The 22,680-nt window shown below is 45.8% G+C and overlaps 1 protein-coding gene and 1 non-coding gene across 2 annotated transcripts in view; one reads left to right on the forward strand and one right to left on the reverse strand.

The window, feature by feature from the left end:
* The window catches only part of PAFAH2 (platelet activating factor acetylhydrolase 2), a 35,316-nt gene extending 12,993 nt beyond the window's left edge, over positions 1-22,323 (forward strand). The window contains exons 5-11 of the mRNA XM_027519877.1: positions 2,843-2,911; positions 3,278-3,419; positions 4,334-4,447; positions 8,493-8,584; positions 10,829-10,999; positions 12,770-12,924; positions 21,119-22,323. Of these exons, the coding sequence (XP_027375678.1) occupies positions 2,843-2,911; positions 3,278-3,419; positions 4,334-4,447; positions 8,493-8,584; positions 10,829-10,999; positions 12,770-12,924; positions 21,119-21,213 (838 nt within the window). The 3' untranslated portion in view covers positions 21,214-22,323. The remainder of the gene's footprint in view (positions 1-2,842; positions 2,912-3,277; positions 3,420-4,333; positions 4,448-8,492; positions 8,585-10,828; positions 11,000-12,769; positions 12,925-21,118) is intronic.
* Positions 8,066-8,137, reverse strand: TRNAE-UUC. The gene has a single exon. It is a non-coding gene; the product is annotated as a tRNA-Glu (tRNA).
* Positions 22,324-22,680: the final 357 nt, after the last annotated feature.

Below are 22,680 nucleotides of genomic sequence, written 5' to 3' on the forward strand. Positions count from 1 at the left end.
TATGTGATTATTCTTTAACATATGTCTTTTTTACTAGATTGTAAGCTCCATGAAGGCAGAGACCATGTCTGTCTTCTATCTTTCCCGATGTCTAGGGCAGTACCTGGAAAACAGTAGTTTCCCAATAAATATTTATGTTTTGCTAGCTTCCATACATTCAGCAGATTTCTGTTGAGCACCTGCTCTGTGCCAGTTTCTTGGCATGAAAAAAAGGTGGGACATATAGAAATAAAACAAATCAAGGAATTTTCATCCACTAGAGGAGACTGCATCTAGATGTACATAATTATAGTCCATGGCAGGAAGTGGAGAGCAGATGTAGAGATGAGAAGGACGGCAACATGGTTTTCAATGTTGCTTTCTTATTCAGTAAATTTAGTACCTGCCATGTGTGAGGGCCTATGCTGTGGCTGGGTGTTCAGTAGTGAATAAGATAGAGCCCCTGCTTTCAGATTGTAGTCTAGTGGAGAAAAGGAGCTGAGAAATACTCTTTCCTAAGCTCACAGAGAACAGGTGAGCGCATGACTTTAGCGTGGTCTTTTTGGTCTAAGACTCTGTCTTGAGGCTTCACATCTAAATAGACTTGGGTGAATCAATTATAAATACTCTTCATTAACTGTAGTGAAATTCCAAGAAAAAAAGGCAGGGAGGTAAAGAGACATGGTTTCCTCTCATTGTATCTGTGGTTAATTCAGGATCTGAAATCCTTCTCATGGGTCACAGACTTGTGACTTTCCATCCCAGGGAGACGTGTGTATTTTTAAATATTACCAAACCATTTGTAATGTGCCCCTGTCTAACATTACATGTTTGGTCTTGTGAGGTAGGTGGGTGGAAGAATATTTTACAGATGAGCAAACCAACTCTGAAAGGCGGACTTGCTCAAGATTACAGTCTGAACTGGGGAGGGATCAGAAATCTCTAGCTCTTAAATCCTGTTCATTGCCTCCCCAAGAGAAGTGAGAGAAGGTAAAAAGAAATTTAAGTAACTGACCTTCCTGAATCAGTTAGGGTACAGGCAAGTTGTATTTAATAGAAAAACTCAAACAATAGTGACCTAAATAATATAAAGTTTATTTTTTGCTCAGATAAAGTAAAACTAGACAGAGCTAATATGGTAGTTCTATAAAGTAAAAAACCAGACTTCTTTTATAATCTTGCTCTGTGTGTGTGGCTTCTGCTTCTAAGAATATCTCATGACCCAGGGAGGTTGCTTAGCTCTAGCCAATACATCCACAGTCCATGCTGTAGGAAGGGAAAACTCCCCTGAAAGTTCTATATAACACAGCTGCTTACATACTGTTGACTAGAGCTGCCCTGTCCATTTTGGTAACTTCTGGCCACATGTGTCTATTGAATATTTGAAGTATGACTGGTCCAAACTGAGATATGCTATAAGCATAAAACACACACTGGGTTTCAAAGACTTCATATGAAAAAAAAAAAAAGATAGTGCAATAAAATATTTTGTTAATTTAAAAATCTTGATTATATGTTGAAATGATAATGTTTTAGCTATATTGGGTTATTAACCATCCAGGCTGATGCTTCTTCCTGGAAGACTTTACCAGAGCCTTTAAAAGATATTGTCTAAAGAGACTCTGGGGCACAGAGCACAGGTTTTGGAGTCAAAAAGCCCCAGCGTAAAGTTTGACTCTACCACTTACTTAGTTGTGTAACCTGGGGCAGATACTTGGCCTATTGTGAAAAGAGCTCTTATCATAGAAAGTACTCATAAAGGACTCACTGTTATTTTATGTGTGTGTATATATATATATATATATATATATATATATACATACACCATTTTATAAATTTACCATTCTCGTTCATACAATGGAATGTTACATGGCTTTTAAAAAAAAATCACACCACAGGAAAATATGAACTGGCATAAGAAGACATTCATACTGTTTTGCTAAATGAAAAAAAAGGCCACAAAATAGCTTATATTAAATAATAACATTATTTTTTAATGCATTTTTAAAAGAACTGGAAGGACAAACATCAAAATATCCAAAAAATTCTGTTTCTTTTCACTATTTAAAATATATCTACTAGAAAATTTTAAATCGCTTAGAGTAGCATTACATTCCTGTTGCTGGACTAGAACTTAGTCACATAGACAAACCTGGCTACAGAGAGGCTGGGAGGTGTCATTTTGATCTATGAGAGTGTCTTCAGCTGAAAATTAGATTCTTTTATTAAGGAGGAAGGGAAAAATAGGTGTTTGGAGTAGGCAATTAGCAGTGTCTGCCATATTTTTTTTGAATGTTGGAGGACAGACCAAAGGAACCCACATGCTAAATCACAGATGCATATTTGCATGTTAAAAAGTAGCCAGAGTGCTTGTCCTCAGGGAGCTCACCAACTAATTTGGGAGATGTACGGTATACAGAGGGCATGGCAACCCACTCCTGTACTCTTGCCTGGAGAACCCCGTGGATAGAGGAGCCTGGCAGGGTGTGGTACATAGTGTTGCAAAGAGTTAAGACGCAACTGAAGCGACTTGGCACGCAGCACGCACAATATATACACAATAAAAAAGCAACTGTGTGGAGTAGCCAAATTGTATTGGGGTTGGGATGGGGAAGATGAGTCAGTGTTTGGGGTTGCAAAACATCGTGGATCAATCTGCACATGCTCCCTGGAGGAGAACACTTGGATTTTTGGTGAGAGTTGGGGTATGCTGGCTGGGGAAAGCTCCTGAAGAAGGGCTGCTGCAAATGAAGCTTCCTCCATTCCATCTTTTGCGATGGCTACTAGCAGAGCATGGTTGGACGGGAGGCTAAGGGCAGGCCATTCTTTGATCACTTCTCTCGGTTCCTTCCTGGATCTCTAGGACAGTGTATTCAGCCTTCTGCATGGAGCTGGCTTCTCGTGGCTTTGTGGTTGCTGTACCAGAGCACAGGTGAGGATGACAGTCTAAACGAACCATCATGGGTCAGGTGTCTGCCATCCTGGGCTTGGGTATAGGCTAGTTTCCTCTGGATATATTATTTCCAGTCCTAGTGTTAGGCAAGGTAGGGATTGTATTCGTTTTAAAACGTGAGGACGCCAGGGTTCAAAGATACTGACTAACTTTGCTGAAAGTGACACAGCTAAATTGGGGTTCAAACCCAGGTCAGTCCCCCAAATCCCCATGTTTTTCTACTCTCCTAAGTATGCCCCCTGTCTTTTCCCCATTTAGCTAGAGGATAAGCTAGAATGGCTTGGCTGATTTTAAGGAGGATTTGGTAAAGGGGAAAATAAGTCCCTGGGGGCATGTGTATTGCAGGGATGGGTCAGCTGCGGCCACCTGTTTCTGCAAGCAGACCCCAGAGGAGAACCAGCCTGACAATGAGGCCCTGAAGGAGGAATGGATCCCCCACCGTCAAATTGAGGAAGGGGAGAAGGAATTCTATGTTCGGAACTACCAGGTAGGCTTATGCCAATAGGGAGGGAGAGTTACTAAGCCTGTCTTCTGTATAAGACACTCACTAAGAAGAGTTTGAACTCACTTCTTTTGAAATCTCGCTCAGAGTGGTCCTGAGCTTGTCACAGCTGAGAAATGAGCTCTTAATCAAAACTCTTAACAATTGCAAGTGACAGAAACCCAACTCAAGCTTGTTCCACAAAAAGGAGAATTGGTTGGTTTACATAGCAGACTGTAGGAAGGACAGGACCACTGGAATCACCGTCATTTCTGTCCCCTTGCTGGTTGGTCTCATCTACTAACTGGCTTACCATATGAGGTTGCGCATGTCCGCCCTCACCATCTAAGAGAAGAGGGCTGTTTGGGGGTTGTCCCCGGTTTCTTCCCCAAGATGTAATATAAAAAATCCTGGATAGAGACTCAGGCTGGGGAGAAGTACCAAAATATGAAGTTCCCATCAGAAATGCATTGCTAGATATTTTTGGTGAGGGATAATCCTCAGAAGTCAAGGTTAATAGAAGTAGGGGTGGATTGAGTACTAGCAGTCAAAAGCAGTAGACATATGCTATAAATGGGCAAGCAGAATCCAGTACAGGGTTGATAATAGGAACACTTTTATGTCCTTTTGTTTTCGAGATGCTTTCATATGCCACACAGTATACCCATATTATACCTCTGTTTGCCATGGGTAGGTGGGTAGAGTGAACAGCTGGGTTGACTCCATTGCGCTGTGAGGTGGGGCTGACGTGAGTGGCTGTGAGGGAGCTGAGGCTTTCTCAGGATGTGGGGCCCACAGTGCTTGCTGAGATGGGGGTGGGCACAGCATCTCTGCACTCTTCCTTGGCTCTGAGGGGGACGGAGATTCCCACTGGGTGGTTGCGTGGTATTCCACTCCCACCAGGACTGTCTCCATTGCAGGTGCATCAGAGGGTGAGCGAGTGTGTGAGGGTGTTGAAGATCCTACAAGAGGTCACTGCTGGGCAGGCCGTTCTCAACATCTTGCCTGGCGGATTGGATCTGATGACCTTGAAGGTATGGCAGCACTTGGTATGACCGGGAACATATTTTATTCACCAAGACTTTCTTGGTTACAAATAACAGAAACCTAACTCACTAGCTTCAACCAAAAGATAATTTATTGGCTCAAATAAGTAGTAAGACCAGAGGCAGATTGGCTTTAGGCCAGTGTAGCTAGAGCCAGGGTCTCCAGCATTGTCATCAAAGCTCTTGGCACTGTCTCCCTTCTCCTGGCTCAGCTCCATTCTGTGTATATGGGCTTTATTCTCACCAGACTTTCTCCATCAGGCATAGAAGGGTGGTTGCTGGCATTCGGAACCTGCATTTCAACTCAGCTGTAGATTTAAAAGGAAAAGAGAATTTTTAGCTTCCAATGTCTGGAAAGGCCATGGCTCTATTTGGGTCATATTCACATTCTGAGCCAATCTCTGTGTCAGAGGGATAGGGTATTCTGGTTGGCCTGCCTAGGATATATACCCACTTCTGCATTAGGGGAACCTGAGCACCAGGACTGACAGTCCCTCAGGGCCACATGGATGAGGGAGAGATGGTTCATTCACAAAGGAAGGGCTGTGGATCTGCAGACAAGCTCTGTTGTCTACTGCGGGCTTGTTCCTTCTTTTAAGGGAATCCTAAGAACCCCTGGGAGGAGAGAAACTGTCCCCGCTATGAAATTTGGTGCCTATAAAAGTATATTTTCCTCCCCCATCCTATCCTTTTCCCCATAATCTGAAAAGTAGCTCAGCCTTTATTTAGAGAACCAAGAAAGCACATAAAAGCATGAAAGAAAACGAAACAGAATTTTTTGATGTTTGTCCTTCTAGGTCTTTTAAAAATGCATTTTAAAAAACAATAATGTTATTATTTAATATAAGCTATTTTGTGGCCTTTTTTTCATTTAGCAAAACAGTATGAATGTCTTTTTATGCCAGTTAATATTTTCCTGTGGTGTGATTTTTTTTTTTAATAGCCATGTAACATTCCATTGTATGAATGAGAATGGTAAATTTATAAAATGGTATGTATATATATATAAAATAACAGTGAGTCCTTTATGAGTACTTTCTATGATAAGAGCTCTTTTCATACATACATACACATTGTTATCTCTTTACATAGGAAGAAACCAAGGATCCAATAGTCCAAGTAACTGCCCCAGGTTGCATAGCTAAGTAAGTGGTAGAGTCAAACTTTATGCTGGGGCTTTTTGACTCCAAAACCTGTCCTCTGTGCCCCAGAGTCTCTTTAGACAATATCTTTTAAAGGTTCTGGTAAAGTCTTCCAGGAAGAAGCATCAGCATCAGGCAGGACCTGAAATCCAGAGAACTTTCCCAGCATGTGTTGTCAATTCCCACTGGAGAAGTGGGCCCCAGGCACTGCAGTTCAGGCCTGTGGGCCTGAAACAGGCATCGGGGGATGGCAGGCTACGTATAGCTGGATTAGTTCCAGAGGCAGCCTTTTGAGGAAATAGAGAATTAAAAAAAAAAAAGCTAAGAAGGGGATTCCCTAATGGCTCAGTGACTGCGGCTCCGTGCTCCCAATGCAAGGGGCCCAGATTCGATCCCTGGTCCAGAAACTAGATCCCAGGTGTCGCAACTGAGAGTCACATGCCCCAACTAGAACGTCCTGCATGTTGCAACTAAGACCCGGTGCAGCCAGTAAATAAAATAAATGTTTTTTTTAAAAAGCTAAGTAAATTTTCACCTGTCAGATTGGGCAAGATCCAAAAATTGATGACTTACCCTGTTGGCAAAGCTGTGGGGAAATAAGCGCCGCTCTGTTACTGGTGTGAGTGCAGCTTGTCCCTTGCAGCGCAGTTTGGCAATAGCTGTCAACAGCACAGATGCACGCTGTGTTGGACCCAGCCATTTCCAGTGCTGGGAATTGATTTTACATATCCCTGCATACTTGCGACATGATGTATGTACAAGGTTACTCATCCCAGTGTTGTTTGTTGTAACAGCAGATTGATAGTATCCTAAATGTTCACCCATAAGTGAGCACAACTGGCTTAATAGATTATGGAACAATGGATGTATTATTTTGGATAATGCTAATTGCTGTAACGTCCGTGCCCAGTCGCTCAGTTGTGTCCAAGTCTTTGCGACCCCATGGACTGTATCCTGCCAGGCTCCTCTGTCCATGAGATTTTTTTCAGGCAAGAATACTGGAGTGGGTTGACATTTCCACCTCCAGGGAATCTTCCTGTCCCAGAGATCAAACCCGAGTTTCCTACAACTCCTGCACTGGCAGGTGGATTCTTTACCACTGAGCCACTTGGAAGCAATTGCTATGACATGTAAGCCCCAGATCTCAGTGGCTTAGCGAGGAGAGATTTATTTCTTTCCCACATGAAGTCTAAAATGGGTGCTTCTGTGCAAGGACTGACTCAGGGAACCAGGCTACCTTCCTCTAATTGCTCTACTCTCTTCCACTTATGAAACCTACCTTCACCATATACATTAAGCCAGGAATGGGAAAGGGTGTGGAGGTTGGTATGGAAGAGTGTTTATAGTATCCAGGACTGGAAATGGAGATAATCACTTTCACATTCTATCACAAAACCACTACCACTCACATCAATCACAAGGCCACATCTAACTGCTGGGAAATAGAGTCTAGCTGTGTGTGCAGGAAGAAGAACAGTTTTGGTGATCACTAGTGGTCTGTAGCATGGTGAAATCAAATGTGGCTGTAAAACAGGATAAGGAAGCTCTTGATGTAGTCATATTTGTGTAAAAAAGTAAGGTACAGTATCACTTATGTAAAAGCAAGAACGTATGTATTCATGTTTACCTGTATACCATAAGTAAGCTCTGCAAAGACACAAGAAACTCACCTGTCTGGGTAGGGAATGGGCAACTGTGTGGAAGGGGAAGACTTCTGTATGCTCCTGATTTTAGAGTTATGTGAATATATTACCATTAAAAAAGCTGAAGAGGCCTGGACCAATCTGAAGGAATTTAGCAAAGTGGGGAGAAAAAAAAATTTTTTTTTAATGTGGACCACTTTCAAAGTCTCTGTTGAATTTGTTACAACATTGTTTCTGTTTTATGTTTTGGTTTTCTGACCTGGAAGCATGTGGGAATCTTAGCTCCCCGACCAGGATTCTGCACCCCAGGCATTGGAAGGCAAAGTCTTAACCACTGGAAGGCAAAGTCTTAACCACTGGATCTCCAAGAAAGTCCCATGAAGGGGAGAATTTAGATACAAAATCTTGGGTTAGATTTTACTGAGAGCAAAGGAAGGCACAGGTTCAGGGCAGAGGCTGGACAGTGAATCCTAGAGAGATTTCCTGAGCCCTTTAGCAGGCAGCTGCAGTGGCTGTTTATATAACCATGTCCTGAAGGCTTCTGGGGACAACCGGAAATAGATGAGTGCAGAGCTTGTTAGAGTGAGCAGACTCACTCTGCTGGATAAAAGTCAGGACAGATATCAGAGGAAGTAGAACCTGAGATGCTTTCGGTACAAGCAGTCCTTCCTTCAGAGCGAAGTAGAGGGGCAGCAGGAGCACCCCATTCTGCCCTTGATTTGGTGCAAATATCATCCCTCCTGTTGTAAGGCAAGGATCTAGATGAAGAGAATTCTTATTCTTTTTTTCTTGGCTGTGCTCTGTGGCTTCCAAGATCTTAGGTCCCTGACTGGGGGTTGAACCCAGGCCCCTGCAGTGAAAGTGCTGAGTCCTAACCACTGGACTGTCAGGGAATTCCTGAGAGTTCTCATCCTTAATGTATTCTTCTACTGACTGGTCACATAACTTCAGTTTATTCATTTATTAATAGATATTTGAGTATCTACCTGGTCCAGATATTACAGGTGGTAAGATTATAAACATAAAGGTGAAAGACGTGGTTTTCAGAATTCCTGCCTACAGGAGGCTGCTCAGTCCATGGATGGCCTGAGTGGCTGCTCTCCAGTGGGTAAGAGGTGCTTAATAACGTGGTTTTGGAGGGCTCGCCCACTGTATTGTGCTTCTGTGTCATCGCCTCCCTGTTTCTTCCTCTTGCCCCGAAGAGTCACTAAAAGAGCACCCCTACCTTTCTGACTTGGCTTCCTTCAGGGCGGCATTGACGTGAGCCGTGTGGCTGTAATGGGACATTCATTTGGAGGGGCCACAGCTATTCTGGCCTTGGCCAAGGAGATGCAATTTAGGTGAGTTTCCCAGTGATGCTGCTGTTAGCTCCACATGCCATGCGACCATTCAGCAAGTATTATGTACCCTGCACTGTTTTGGGAGGTGGGGGTTCAGTGGTGAAGAAGAAAGCAAGGTAAACAAAGTAACAAGTAATCAGATCCCCAGCAGGCAAGTGCAAGGAAGAGAAGGAAACAGGCTGATAAGCTAGAGTATCTGGAGGCTTCCTTGCTGCTGCTGCTGCTGCTGCTGCTGTGTTGCTTCAGTCGTGTCCGACTCTGTGTGACCCCATAGACAGCAGCCTGCCAGGCTCCCCCATCCTTGGGATTCTCCAGGCAAGAACACTGGAGTGGGTTGCCATTTCCTCCTCCAATGCATGAAAGTGAAAAGTGAAAGTGAAGTTGCTCAGTCGTGTCCGACTCTTAGGGACCCCGTGGAGGCTTCCTTGAGAAAGTGACGAAAGCTGAGACTTTAAGGAAAAGAAGTCAACCTACGTAAAGGTCTAGAAGATCAGTCTAGGCAGAAGGAACAGCTAAAGGCCCTGAGGTAGAAAGAAGTTTGCTGTGTTAGTGTAGGAGGAGCATAGAGGGGACAGGGGCGGGGCGTATGGGGGGAGTCGCGCAGGATGGGGAACTATGTGATTAGGGAGATAAACCGGCCAGATCACAGGGCCTTTTGGCCAGAGTAAGGAAGTTAGATTTTATTCTAAGTGTGATGGGAAACCACTGAAAATTTTTAAGTATAGAAAAATCTTATTTACATTTAAAAACCACTCTGTGAAGAATGGGGGTTTCTCTAGTGGTTCAGCAGTAAAGAAAGAGCCTATTATGCAGGAGATGCAGGTTCGATTCCTGAGTTGGGAAGATCCTATGGAGGAGGGCATGGCAACCCACTCCAATATTCTTGCCTGGAGAATACCATGGACAGAGGAGCCTGGCAGGCTGCAGTCCATGGGGTCTCAAAGAGTCTGACACAACTGAATCAACTTAGCACGCACGCATACGTGTGAAGAGTCGGCTGTAGGACAAGACTGGAAACAAGGAGTCTGGTTAGAGGGAGGTGATTTTAGAGTCAAGGTGAGAGATGAGGGATTTGCATTAGGATGGAGGAAGTGGGCTGGAGAGAAGTGATGGAGTCAGGATCGGTTTTAGAATTTTCCAGACTTAGTGATGTATGAGAAAAGGAAAGAGAGGAATTGAGATTTTTCATTTGTGTGCCCATCATTTGAAGGGAAGATGATCGTCCTTTATTGAGATGGAAGAGATCGGGGGTGGGGGGTGTAGGATGCTAACCTTAGGACCTTAGTTTTGCCCTTGGTGACAGAGATTGCTGCTTGACAAACTGGCCATGACTTCGAGTTGCGGCCCTAGGGCGGCTTTCCCTGACCACCCTACCGTGTATGCTCTGGGCTGACTTAGCAGCTTGTATTATCAGGGCACTAAGCTATATTTTGCTGCCTTATGTGTTCTGTCTACACTGCTCCCAGAGCTCCCAGAACTGTGTCATTTATCTCTGGATCCACAACACAAGGCTTAAGCACAGAGTAGGTACCAGATGAGTGGAATGAATGAGTAATGAATGAAGTGTCATTCTGTGTGACGCAAGTCTGCTGCCTGAAAGTAGACCCAAGAGAAGAAGGAGATCAGATCCTTGCTTTCAGAGAATTTAAAAATCTAGAAGGATTTTTGGTGGCTTATAAAGAAAGCTGAGTGCTGAAGAATTGATGCTTTTGAACTGTGGTGTTGGAGAAGACTCTTGAGAATCCCTTGGACAGCAAGGAGATCTAACTAAGCCATCCTAAAGGAAATCAGTCCTGAATATTCATTCGAAAGACTGATGCTGAAGCTGAAACTCCAATACTTTGGCCACCTGATTCGAAGAACTGACTCATTTGAAAAGACCCTGATGCTGGGAAAGATTGAAGGCGGAGGAGAAGGGGACGACAGAGGATGAGATGGTTGGATGGCATCGCTGGCTCAATGGACATGAGTTTGAGTAAGCCCCAGGAGTTGGTGATGGACAGGGAAGCCTGGCGTGCTGCAGTCCATGGGGTCGCAAAGAATCAGACACGACTGAGCTACTGAACTGAACTGAAAAGTTATCTCTAAGAAAGATCCTAACCGAAGGATGTGGGCCCTGGTTCCCCTTCCTGGCTTTCTGAGCCTTTGCCTCACTAAAGGGAGAACTGCACTCTCCCCTCACTACCCTAACTGTCCTTGCTTGGGTTTCTCCATGGCAGTCCCACGTGTCTGGTCTTGTTCCAGGTGTGCTGTGGCTTTGGACGCTTGGATGTTTCCTCTGGAGCATGACTTTTACCCCACGGCCCGAGGCCCTATCTTCTTTATCAATGCTGAGAAGTTCCAGACAGTGGAGACTGTCAACTTGATGAAAAAGATTTGTGACCAGCACCACCAATCCAGGATCATAACTGTCCTGTGAGTAAGCCCCAAGGTCATGCCTAATCTCCAGGGTCTGCTCCATTTTCTTCTCAGCTGTGTCGCTCCCTCTAAATTATCTGGAAGTTCTACCCATGGATAGAATGTCTAAATACCTCCTGTATCTCAGAATCTTCATGCCTTTCAAATTTCATATCTGTCCTTCTCCACTTAGCTCTACCTGCAGTGATTTCTTTACTAGTCGGTATGACTTTATGGCAGGATTTACCTTTTGCTTTCTGGAAAAGGAAATCGTGGGATTGTGCATTGCAGAGGAGGAGGTGTGGGTCTGGGTGGACTCCAGGAATCTCTAATCTCCTTTGAGAATTTTATTGAGTCTTTTGGAGAGTGGGGAGATAGCAGACCTGTGACATTCACAAGACAGATTTTTAGAGACCTTCGTGAAAACCTAAATTCAGGTATCTTCCATAAACCATCTATTTTCTGCCTTAGAAAAACCACATTCTTTTCACGTCCATCATTAGCACCATCAGATGGTTTGATTTTAGGAGCCGTTTTTCACAGACAGAAGATTTTGAGTGACTTTAAGAAATGAACTTTACCTAAGAAGTGGCCTACAGCTACAGTTGAAGGGCTAAAGTCTCACTGATAAATCTCCGACTTGATCCTGCCCTGTACTTGAGCCAAATAACACATGTACTTCAAGGAGCCCGAATCAGCAAAACAACAAGTAACTACGTGTCATGGACCTCTGTACTCATTCAGGTGGTTGAAATGTCAGATCCGAGGGCCGGACTGCTAGAGGCCTGCTCAGTAAACCATGGCTTCTTCCCTTGCCCACACTGGCCCATGCTGTCTTCCATGGGGCCAGCCTCTCCCCTTTCATTTTGATTTCATGGCAGCAGAAAACTGCTGGAGAGTTTCCCCAAGTCATTGAGATTCAGGATAATTGTGACCTCTAGAGGGAAGCGGGGGTGAGAGCAGTTGGAAAAAGGTATGCAGGGACTGTAGATTTAACTCTTGGCAACGTATTATTTCTTAAACTGAGTGCTGGATACTCAAAGTATCCATTATATTTTTCTTTATACTTTCCCATGTGCCTTAAATAATACATTTTAAAGTCAGCTTTTCTTCAGCATATCAAACAGAGTTTGGCATTTAGATCTTCCTTCCCTCATTGAATTGACTAGTAAATTAGTTCTGAGTAATTTAGCTCAAAATGAACCTTGTGAGAATTTCACCTTCAAATTAAGTGCATTTGATGTCAAATGACAAATTGTAGTCCAGAAACCCTCTTTTATAAGCACTTGCCCTAACTTTCCTGATTATTTAAAGGCAAGTTATTATTTTTTTTCTGGTTTGCTTTGTGGTGCAGTTCTGAGCTAAAGAAAGAGCTGATATGTTTTGTGAATGTTCAGAAGTCATGGGGTAAGAGCCAAGGGGTGATAGTTCATAATAACATGGGAGTGGCAGGGCCTCCAGACCTCACCTCCTTGCCCTGACCCCTCTCCAGCTGACTCTGCCTTCTCCCTGCACAGCCAGGCCTTGTGGTCTCAGAGTTGAGGCAGCTTTGCAGCCAGGCTCACCTGCTTTCAAACCTTAGCTCTGTCTCTTACTAACTATGTGAACTTGGGCAGACCATTTCTCTCCTTTGGTTGTTTCAAAGAGGAAAATACTTCCCTTACTAGATTGTTGTGAGAATTAAGTGAGATAATGCATGTAAAGCACCTTGCACATTGTGGGTGCTTAAATATTTGTGTGCCTTGGCTTCTAGACCCCTACTAGATATTCATTTTTCTTTTCCTCTAGTGGTTCTGTTCATCGGAGTCTAACCGACTTTGTTTTTGTGGCTGGTAACTGGATTAGTAAATTCTTCTCCAGTCACACCCGTGGAAGCTTGGACCCCTATGAAGGTCAGGAGACCGTGGTGCGGGCCATGTTGGCCTTCCTGCAGAAGCATCTTGGTAAGCAGAGAACTGGAGCTTATGGGGCAGCTGGGGAGTACACTGCTTCAAGGGTCAGCCTGCTCCGTCCCTAGAGACTTTTAATAGTTTGAAGAACTGATATTCTAGTTAGCTGCTTTTTGGTTACAAGGACTAGAGATTCACTAATTTACCTTGAGGAAAAAGGGGAGTTTGTTTATGAGAGTACCGCTGGCCAGATGGGAAGGGAAAATTTATAGGAACGGAGGTAGCTTGTAGGACTGACTTCTGTCTCTTGGGCTCAGTCTCTCTGTCTCTTCCTCCCGTGGTATTTCTGTTTCTCTTTACTCCAGTTTCCTCTGTACTTTCCGCTGTGCTTTTCCTCTTGCTGATAACATCTACTTATTTGTAGTTTCTACTTCCTCATCACTTTGGTCGGCTTGAACCACTTGCATCTTGTTCTCTCCCTCATGGTATCCCTTTCATCTTCAGCTCCTGCTGGTCACCACCACATTTTCAGAAATTTCTTAGACCAGATTCCCAAGAGAGACAGCTTGGTGGTACCAGCCCATCTTTACCCGCCAAAACATACTGTAGGCCCCTGCCCAGCCTGGGCCCGGAGCTCTTTCGATCAGATGTCTCTTTTTGATCCAGTCAGAATGGAGGAGGCTACCTTACTGTGCCAGGCTGACCCCTCAGCAGGTGCTGTGCAGAGGGCAGCGTCCTTCAGAAGGGAGCCATGCTGGCCTGGGATACTAAGGCTTGACCTAACTCTAACCTAAGACCAAGACCTGAGTCTTTGTAAATCCACCCCACTTGCCCTGGGTATCACCCTGAGAAGCCTCAGACCCCTTGCACATGACAGCTCTTTAGATATTTGAAGTCACCTCTGGTGTCCTCTCTGTTCATTAAGCGAAATGTTCCTGGTGCCTCCACCCGTTCCCTGTGAAATTTCCCCCTTTGAATGGGCTGTTCGTTGGTGTGCCTTTGAATGTGTGCTGCCCTGACTTGAATACAACATGCCAGGTATGGTCTGGCCAGTGCCTGGTACCGTGGGACTGTTGCCTCTGTGTTCTGGACGCTAGACTTCCAGCTGGATGGCCTGAGTGTATTAACCTTTCCACCAAATGCTAAAAAAATTGGATTTGGATTGAGTTTCCTTTAAAAATGCCTCTGTCTTATTTTGTTATTTCTTTCTTTGGCTGAACCTTAGTTGCAGCATGCGAACTCTTAGTTGCAGCATGTGGTATCTAGTTCCCCGACCAAGGATCGAACCCAGGCCCCCTGCTTTGGGAGTGTGGAGTCTGAGCCACTGGACCACCAGGGAAGTCTCTGAATCTGTCCTGTTTTGAATGTATTGACTTTTTAAATCTAAATTTGTGTTTCAGTGTTTCTGCCTGTTTGTTTCATCTTGCTCATCGTGAGCCATTATACTAGCATGAGTTTAGAGCCTTTAGGGTTAGTAGAGATGGCAATGGCACCCACTCCAGTACTCTTGCCTGGAAAATCCCATGGACGGAGGAGCCTGGTGGGCTGCAGTCCATGGGGTCGCTAAGAGTTGGACACGACTGAGCGACTTCACTTTCACTTTTTACTTTCATGCATTGGAGAAGGAAATGGCAACCCACTCCAGTGTTCTTGCCTGGAGAATCCCAGGGACAGGGGAGCCTGGTGGGCTGCCATCTATGGGTCGCACAGAGTCTGACACTACTGAAGCGACTTAGCAGCAGCAGCAGCAGCAGCAGCAGCAGAGACCTTAGAGCATTATTCTTATCACCTGGCAAGAGAATAATGGATCTGTCTCAAGACTTTAATGGGCCCTGACTACATGGTCTCCTACTCACTTTCCCTGTTTCCTCTTAGGCACCGTATCATTCAGTTCAGTTCAGTTCAGTCACTCAGTCGTGTCTGACTCTTTGCGACCCCATGGACTACAGCACACTAGGCCTCTGTGTCCATCACCAACTCCTGGAGTTTACCCAAACTCATGTCCATTGGGTCAGTGATGCCATCTAACCATCTCATCGTCTGTAGTCCCCTTCTCCTCCTGCCTTCAATTTTTCTCAGCATCAGGGTCTTTTCAAATGAGTCAGCTCTTCTCATCAGGTGGCCAAAGTATTGAAGTTTCAGCTTCAACATCAGTCCTTCCAATGAACACCCAGGACTGATCTCCTTTAGGATGGACTGGTTGGATCTCCTTGCAGTCCAAGGGACTCTCAAGAGTCTTCTCCAACACCACAATTCAAAAGCATCAATTCTTTGGCACTCAGCTTTCTTTATAGTCCAATTCTCACATCCATACATGACTACTAGAAATGATCTTTCTCCATCAGAGGGCAGACAGACTGAAAACTGTATCATTAGGGAAGAGCTAAAGATGACAGAGGAGGGATTTCCCTGGTGGTCCAGAGCTTAAGATGCTGTGCTTCCAGTGCAGGGGGCATGGTTTCAATCTCTGGTCTGGAAACAGATCCCATGTGACTCATGATGAGACCAATAAAAATTAAAAAAAAAAAAAATTAAAGATGACAGGGGCCCTCTCCATGGCATGATTGGATTCCATTGAGTAGCCATGTCCTCTGAACTAAGACACTCATTACTGGAGACCATCTGATGATTAGGAGAGTCTTAGACTGAGGAAGATTGTTGAGGACAGGCTTGATGCCAGTCCTTCTGCTAAACTACTTTAGTTACTTCAGCATGTATAATCCTGAAGATGGCCCTTTCCAATGAGTGCTTGTGTTATTAACTTCGTTTTACAGATGAGGATAATAAAGCTTAGAGAATTTAAGTAATTTGTCAAGGTTATCTGGTTAGTAAGTGGAAAGCAAGAATTGGGACTTTCCAGGTGGCTCAGCGGTAAAGAATCTGCTTGCCAATTCAGGGGGTGTGGGTTTGATCCCTGGGCCAGGAAGATTCCCCTGGAGAAAGAAATGGCAACCCACTTAAGGATTCTTGCCTGGAAAATCCCATGGACAGAGGAGGCTGGGCCATGGGGTCGCAAAAGAGTCGGACACGACTTAGCGACTAAGCAACAACAAAGCCAGAATGCCCGCTAGACTGTCTGATTGGAAAGCCCCGGTGCTTCATGGCTGCACTGTTTTGCCAGTGGCTCCCAGGATACTCTCAGTCTTCAGGAGACCCAGAAGACAGATCCTAACCCTGACGGGAGGGAAAGGACAGCCAGAAGAGGAGCCTATCTAGACAAAATGATACTTGTCTTTAATGTCAGAGATGAGGAAGGCTCAGCAGGCGAGAGTCTTCTAGACAGAAGGCACAAAGGCTGGTGTGGGCCTGGTCAGTTTTGCGAAGCTGTGTTTCATGTATCTGGCATTCAGGATAGTGGAATTGTTGGAAAATAAAGGTAGAGAAGTGGGCAGAAGCCAGATCCAGAAACCCATGTATGCCTGAAATAAGTTTGAATTTTATTCCATGGACTGTGAATGCCTTTCTTGGATAAGCAGGGGATTGTCATCATTAGACTTGTGTTTGTAGTCTGACTACATCATGGAGGATAGGCGAGATGGGACAGGTTGAGAGGGAAAAAGCCCAGGTAGGAGGCTCTTGCAGTATCCACTTGATAAGAGATAAGACGGTGGAAAAAGGCGAAGCCTTTCAGCTTGGGGTACTTAGCTTTGCAAAGAGAGAAACGCCTTTCTCTGAAAGGCCACTGCTGTTATGATGGCCATCCAGTACGTGTCGTGTGGGAAACTAAAATAGGTTGTAAGTGGCTCAGCTGAACCTCTCACCATTCCTAAAAAATCTCTCTGATCCTGGGAGCTCAGCTCAGTGCTCTGTGATAAACCAGAGGGGTGGTGGGTGGGAGGAAGTCTCAAGAGGGAGGGAATATGTGTATACTTAGAGCCGATTCACGTTGTTGTACAGCAGAAACCAATGCAAAATTGTGAAGCGATTAAGCTTAAATTAAAAAAATAAAATAGAAAACTTAAAATTACCTTTGATCCTAAAAATTACCTCTGAGAGCAGCGTTCTGCTGACACAGGGGTTGTGTTACCTTCTGTTAACAAGATTTGATGTGTCATGCAGCTCCTGTTTCCACCTGCTTATCCTCCCTGCCTCGCTCCTAGAAGACAATTTCACACCTTCGTCTTTCCCTTGAAACCTCTGTTACCTTCCTCCCCTATCTGGTCTCTCAGCTGATTAACTCTGTCTTCCACTTCACTCAGAAAATGGAAGCCATCAGTCCATCTTCAAATCCCAATACCGCATCTCCCTACCTTCTTGCAGAGACTCAGCCTTCCATCTGGTTCCTAGAGATTCCTACTCAGTCGTCTTACTAGGCCAACCCCTCCACTTGTGCACTGGATTTCACCCTCTGGTCTGCTCAAGAGAGCTGTTGTCAACAATTTTCTTTCTCTTTACATTAGATCATCAATTTTTCCCTGTCTGCGGGCTCATTTCATGCTGAAATTTCTCTTTTAAAAATTCTGTCTTGACCCCACACTTTGGCCCCCAGTTACCACCCTGTTTCCCTGACCCTCATGATAGCAGAACTCCTCACGAGAGTGTCTTCACTTTCTCTGATCCTTCTCTTCACTTTCTCTCTCAGGCTTTTGCATCCCACTCCTCCGTGAAACCTTCACAGTACTAAATCCAGCGGCCACCTCTCGTGCTTCATGTCACTGGAACTCTCAGCAGCTTCTAGGAGAGTTGATGAGGCCCTCTTCTGTGAAGCCCTGTCTTTACTTCCAGGACGCCTCACTGCAAATTTTCTCCCACCTCAGTGTCTGCTCCTCCTCCGTCTGCCTTGCTGCCTCCAGGCTCAGTGCTTGGACCTCTTCTCTACCTGTATCCCCCAATGCTGTCTGGTCTTCTGGCTTTAAATGCCATCTCCATGCTGAAAACTCTCCAGTTTGTCTCCAGTTCAGTCTTGCCCATGAGCATCAGATTTATTAATTCAACATCTCTACTTGGCCCTCTAAGGGGAATCACACATAATAACAGCTTTCAACTGCAGTCTTTCCTTTCTCAGTTAATAGTAACTCCTTCCTTCGAGTTACTCAAGCCAAAGTCCCATTCTTGCCTCTTCTCTTACACCTCCCATCTAGTCCCTCAGAAAATCCTATTGGCCCTACCTTCAGAATACAAATAGAAAGTCATCATTTGTCACCACCCCCACAGCTACCATCCTGTCCAACTTGTCTGTCACTTAAGAGTTTCCTAACTGGTCTCCCTATTGCCTCCCCTGCCTCCCCACACAGTCCTTTCTTTTTTAAGGGCTTCCCTGTTAGCTCAGCTGGTAAAAAATCCACCTGCAATGCAGGAGACCCCAGTTTGATTCCTGGGTCGGGAAGATCCGGTGGAGAAGGGATAGGCTACCCACTTCCTATTGCCACCCCTGTGTCCCCACACAGTCCTTTCTTTCTTTTTTAAACTTATTTATTTATTTGGCTGCATCGGGTCTTAGCTGTGGTATGTGGGGTCTTCACTGCAGTGCATGGGCCTCCAAGCTATGGTGCTCTGGCTTAGTTGCCCCATGGTTTGTGGGATCCTGGTTCCTAACCAGGAATCGAACCCATGTCCTCTGCATTGGAATGTGGGAATTTTTTTTCCCCCTCTAATAATATTTTGTATTTTGTGCTTTGAGATTTTGCACCTGAAAAAAATCATGTATTTTATTCTGGGCTGACCTTGGTCTTCATTGCTGTGTGCAGGCTTTCTCTAGTTCAGTGAGCAGGGGCTCCTCTGGTTGCAGTTCTCGGGCTTCTCATGGCGGTGGCTTCTCTCACTGCAGAGCATGGGCCCTAGGTGCATGCAGTTCTTGGGCTTCTCGTGGTGGTGGCTTCTCTCGCTGCAGAGCATGGTCTCTAGGTGCATGGGCTTTGGGAGTTGTGGCCTGCAAGCCCAGTGGTTGCAGGCTCTAGAGCACGGCCTCAGTAGCTGCGGTGCACGCACGGGCTTAGTGGTTCTGAGGCATGTAGAATCTTCCTGGACCAGGGATCGAACCCATGCCCCTGCCTTGCCAGGTGGATTCTTGTTCACTGTACCACCAGGGAAGTCCTACACATTTTAAAAAATGTTTACAATTTATTTTTGACTCTGCTGGGTCTTTGCTATGCAGGCTACTCTCTAGTTGCACTGTATGGGCTTCTCTTTGCGGTGGCTTCTCTTGTTGCAGAGCCCGGAGTCTAGGGCTCTCAGGTTTCAGCAGTTGCGGTACGTGGGCTCTTGGAGCACAGGCTCAGTAGTTGTGGTGCCCAGGCTTAGTTGCTCCACGGCATGTGGGATTTTCCTAGATCAGGGATCAAACCCATGCCTCCTACCTTGGCAGGCGGATTCTTTACCGCTGAGCCACCAAGGAAGCCTGGAAGGAAGATTCTTAAGCACTAGACCACCAGGGAAGTCTCCACACTCCTTTCTTTATCAAGCCTTCAGAGTGATCCTTTTAGAAAGAAAGCGAAAGTCGCTTGGTCGTGTCCAACACTTTGCAATCCCTGGACTATACAGGCCATGGAATTCTCCAGGCCAGAACACTGGAGTGGGTAGCCATTTCCTTCTCCAGGAGATCTTCCCCACCCAGGGAACCAACCCAGGTCTCCCGTGTTATAGGCGGATTCTTTACCAGCTGAGCCACCAGGAAAGCCCCCTTTTAGAAAGGAAGCCATATCTTGTCACTCCACTGCTCAGGATCCTACAGTGGCTCCTATTTCTCTGAGAGGCAAAGTCAATGCCCAGTGTCCCTCCTGCGGCTCTTCCCCGGGCCTGCTTCCCTCTCGCTCCACAAGCCTCCACGTCCCAGGCACAGTCCCGCTTCAGGCCTTTACCCTGCTGTTCCTGCTGCTTCGAATGTTCTTCCTGTGTAATCTCGTGGCTCACTCTCACCTCCTTCACTTTTTCGCTCATATCTCACCTTCCCAGGGAGGCTTACGTTGACAACCCTCTTTAAAAACATTATACCATCCCTTCCTCCCCTCAGCCCTGGTCCCCGGCCACCAGCACTGCCTCTGTCTGGCTCGCTTTTTTGCCACAGCACTGCTCACCTTTTCATATCCTATGTAGGTTCTTTTGTTTATTGTTGTCTCTGCCTCCTAGAATGTGAACTCTGTGAGGATGAGGGTTTCTATTTGTCTGTGGCTGTATTTCTGGCATCAGGAACAAACTGTGGCACACAGCAGTGTGCTCTGCATTTTGTTAAGTGATGATATGGCGCACTGTTCATCGAGGACCTATTCCCTGCCAGGGCCTTGGCAGGGCCTTGGGGATCTGAAGATGAAGGAGAGTGGTTGCTGCCCATGTCCCAGGTTTTTGTTTGTTTTGAACAGAAACACCATTTGCCTGCTCAGCTGTGTCCTGCTCCCTCAGCCTGGGCCTTGGGCCCTGCCTGACTGTTCTCACCGTGTCATTAGCTCCGTCTGCCTATGGTCCCAGGGCCCTCTCTGGAGTCATACCTACTTTATGCTGCTTCACGATGTTCCTGTCCTGTTCTTTCTGCCCTTCGCTGAGGTGGCCATGGCTTCATATTCACTGGCTGGCTTGTGGAGGGTCTCTTGCTCAACAATATCCATGAGGCTGCAAGTGGTTTTTCCCCTTTCTCACCTGTTCTCACCCGGGTTTGAATTCTGTCTCTGCCACTTAACCAGTTTTATTGACATAGGATGAATCTGGTGGCTTTGCTGAGCCTGTTTCCTCAGCTGTAAAATTGGGTCAAGACACAGGGCTCCCCAGGTGGCGCTAGTGGTAAAGGACCTGCCTACAATGCAGGAGACTTAAGAGACGCAGTTCCTTTCCTGGGTTGGGAAGATGCCCTGGAGGAGGGCATGGCAGCCCACTCTAGTATTCTTGCCTGGAGAATCCCATGGACAGAGGAGCCTGTAGGCTACAGTCCATGGGGTCGCAAAGAGTTGGACATGACTGAAGCAACTTAGCATGTATGCAGTACTTGACACATAGTGATATTATGAAAATTAAATGAAACAATGCATGTTTAGCAAAGTTCCTGGAATGAATTGCCCTTCAGTCAATGCTCCCTTCTGTTATTATTGTCGTTACTGAGTTGTTATGGGTTAAGCAAGTTGTTTAAGAAGCACGTGTAAAAAAGCGCTGAAAGAACAGTAGTTATCATTATGGCTTCCACCATCGCAACCACTATAACCAGTCACTGTAGTATCCCAGATGCTCCTGTCTCTGGGATGACCCACTAAATCCATGGTAGCTACTCTTTGATCTACCTTTACAAGTTTACCTAACCTTTCTGTGTTTTTTTTTCCCCATTCAGACCTGAAAGAGGACTATGACCAGTGGAACAACTTCATTGAAGGCATTGGCCCATCACTGACCCCAGGGGCCCCACACCATCTGTCCAGCCTGTAGGCACAACTGGTCATCTGTGGAAGGTCCCTGAGCTGAGTTCCCGTGTGGGGCCTGCCCAGGGATACCCTTGGCCTCCTATCAGGAAGTGATTGCCATGACCCTTCTGTGTTGATTGAGAGGATATAATCACACTGCTGATTGGTAACGGGGTACTTGAATCTCAGACTTGTCGATCTTAAACTCATGTTGGAACTTGGGTCACTTACTGATGGGCAAACGGGCATTCTGAGGACTGAGCCTTAATGGTATGGGGAACAAGCAGTGGGATGGGGCTGGGGAAGATCTAAGCCCTAAGCTGGGCACTATGAGCCCTATAAACCCAGCCAGCCAACACCCTCACCTTGGGCAAGTATGGCTTCTGCAGTGGAAGAAATGAAGCCAAAGGATGGAGGGAAAATTCCCACCATCCAGGCCTCTAGCCCAACTTAGCACTCTCTTCCTCCTTCTCTGCCTTTCCCTCCTCCCCAGGGCTGCTTGGTGAGTTCTGAGCACTTTGGGTGGCTTTCTAGGATCTGGACCACCATCAGATTTTTCTGTTTATTTTCAAGCCTTCTCATCGCATGAAGCATAGTCCTGGGGCATTTAGTCAGGAGAAGGTATACTTGTTAGCCTATAGAAGGGGCAGATAGCATTGTCATGAGAGCACGGGGAGAGAGGCTGAGGGACAAGGGGTACCCCATAAGCTCTGGATGTCTTAGAGTTTTGCTGAAAATCTCGCTTGACAGGAAACAACACAAGTAGGTAGATGGAGAAAGTAGAATAACAGTGCTAAGTAGCCATTTGAGCAGGCCCTCACCATGAAAGGGAGAGAGTTTGGTCAGTTCTAATGCAGGAAGCCATCTCTAGAGAGAAGTCTAGAAACATTTCAGTTTCGCCTCTTACCTCAGGTACTGTGAGCCTCCAACTTGCTCAGAGTCAGGGTGCTCTAGTGGTCTGTCTTCTGGCTCTGAGGTCCTAGCCTCAGAGTGAAGTCAAGCTGTAGACTGAATTTCCGTTTTGTCCCATTTGTAATGTGAATGATATTAATACTCATGTTTGCCTAATGATCTGTTGGAGTATTTTCTATATTTAATCTTCATTACAGCAAGATGGGGAGCCATCTGGAAGTAACTTTTCCTTCTGTCTTTCTTTGATTGCTTACCGCGTATGCCAGTGTGGAAAACGATCTTTAAAAGGAAAGGAAGTCTTCCTAGGGATCTAGTTCAAAGCTGTCTGGGAGTATCAACCTCAGACACCCCTCTCTGCTACTCTAGACCTCTCACTTCAGTCCAAGTGGGAGACCCCAGAGGAGGCAAGAGAAAGAGGGAAGTGCGACTCTCTACGACAGGTCCAAGGTCAGCGTCACCAGAGCGAGCTGGGACAGTGTCCCCCGTCTGTCAGTAGCTGTTCTTTCTCAGAGGTGAAGCACCACGTCCAGGGAGGCTGTGGACCTACCTGGGAAGCCTCTGGATTCCAGTGAGATGTCGC

The sequence above is a fragment of the Bos indicus x Bos taurus genome, chromosome 2 (assembly GCF_003369695.1).
Source record: "Bos indicus x Bos taurus breed Angus x Brahman F1 hybrid chromosome 2, Bos_hybrid_MaternalHap_v2.0, whole genome shotgun sequence".
NCBI lineage: Eukaryota > Metazoa > Chordata > Mammalia > Artiodactyla > Bovidae > Bos > Bos indicus x Bos taurus.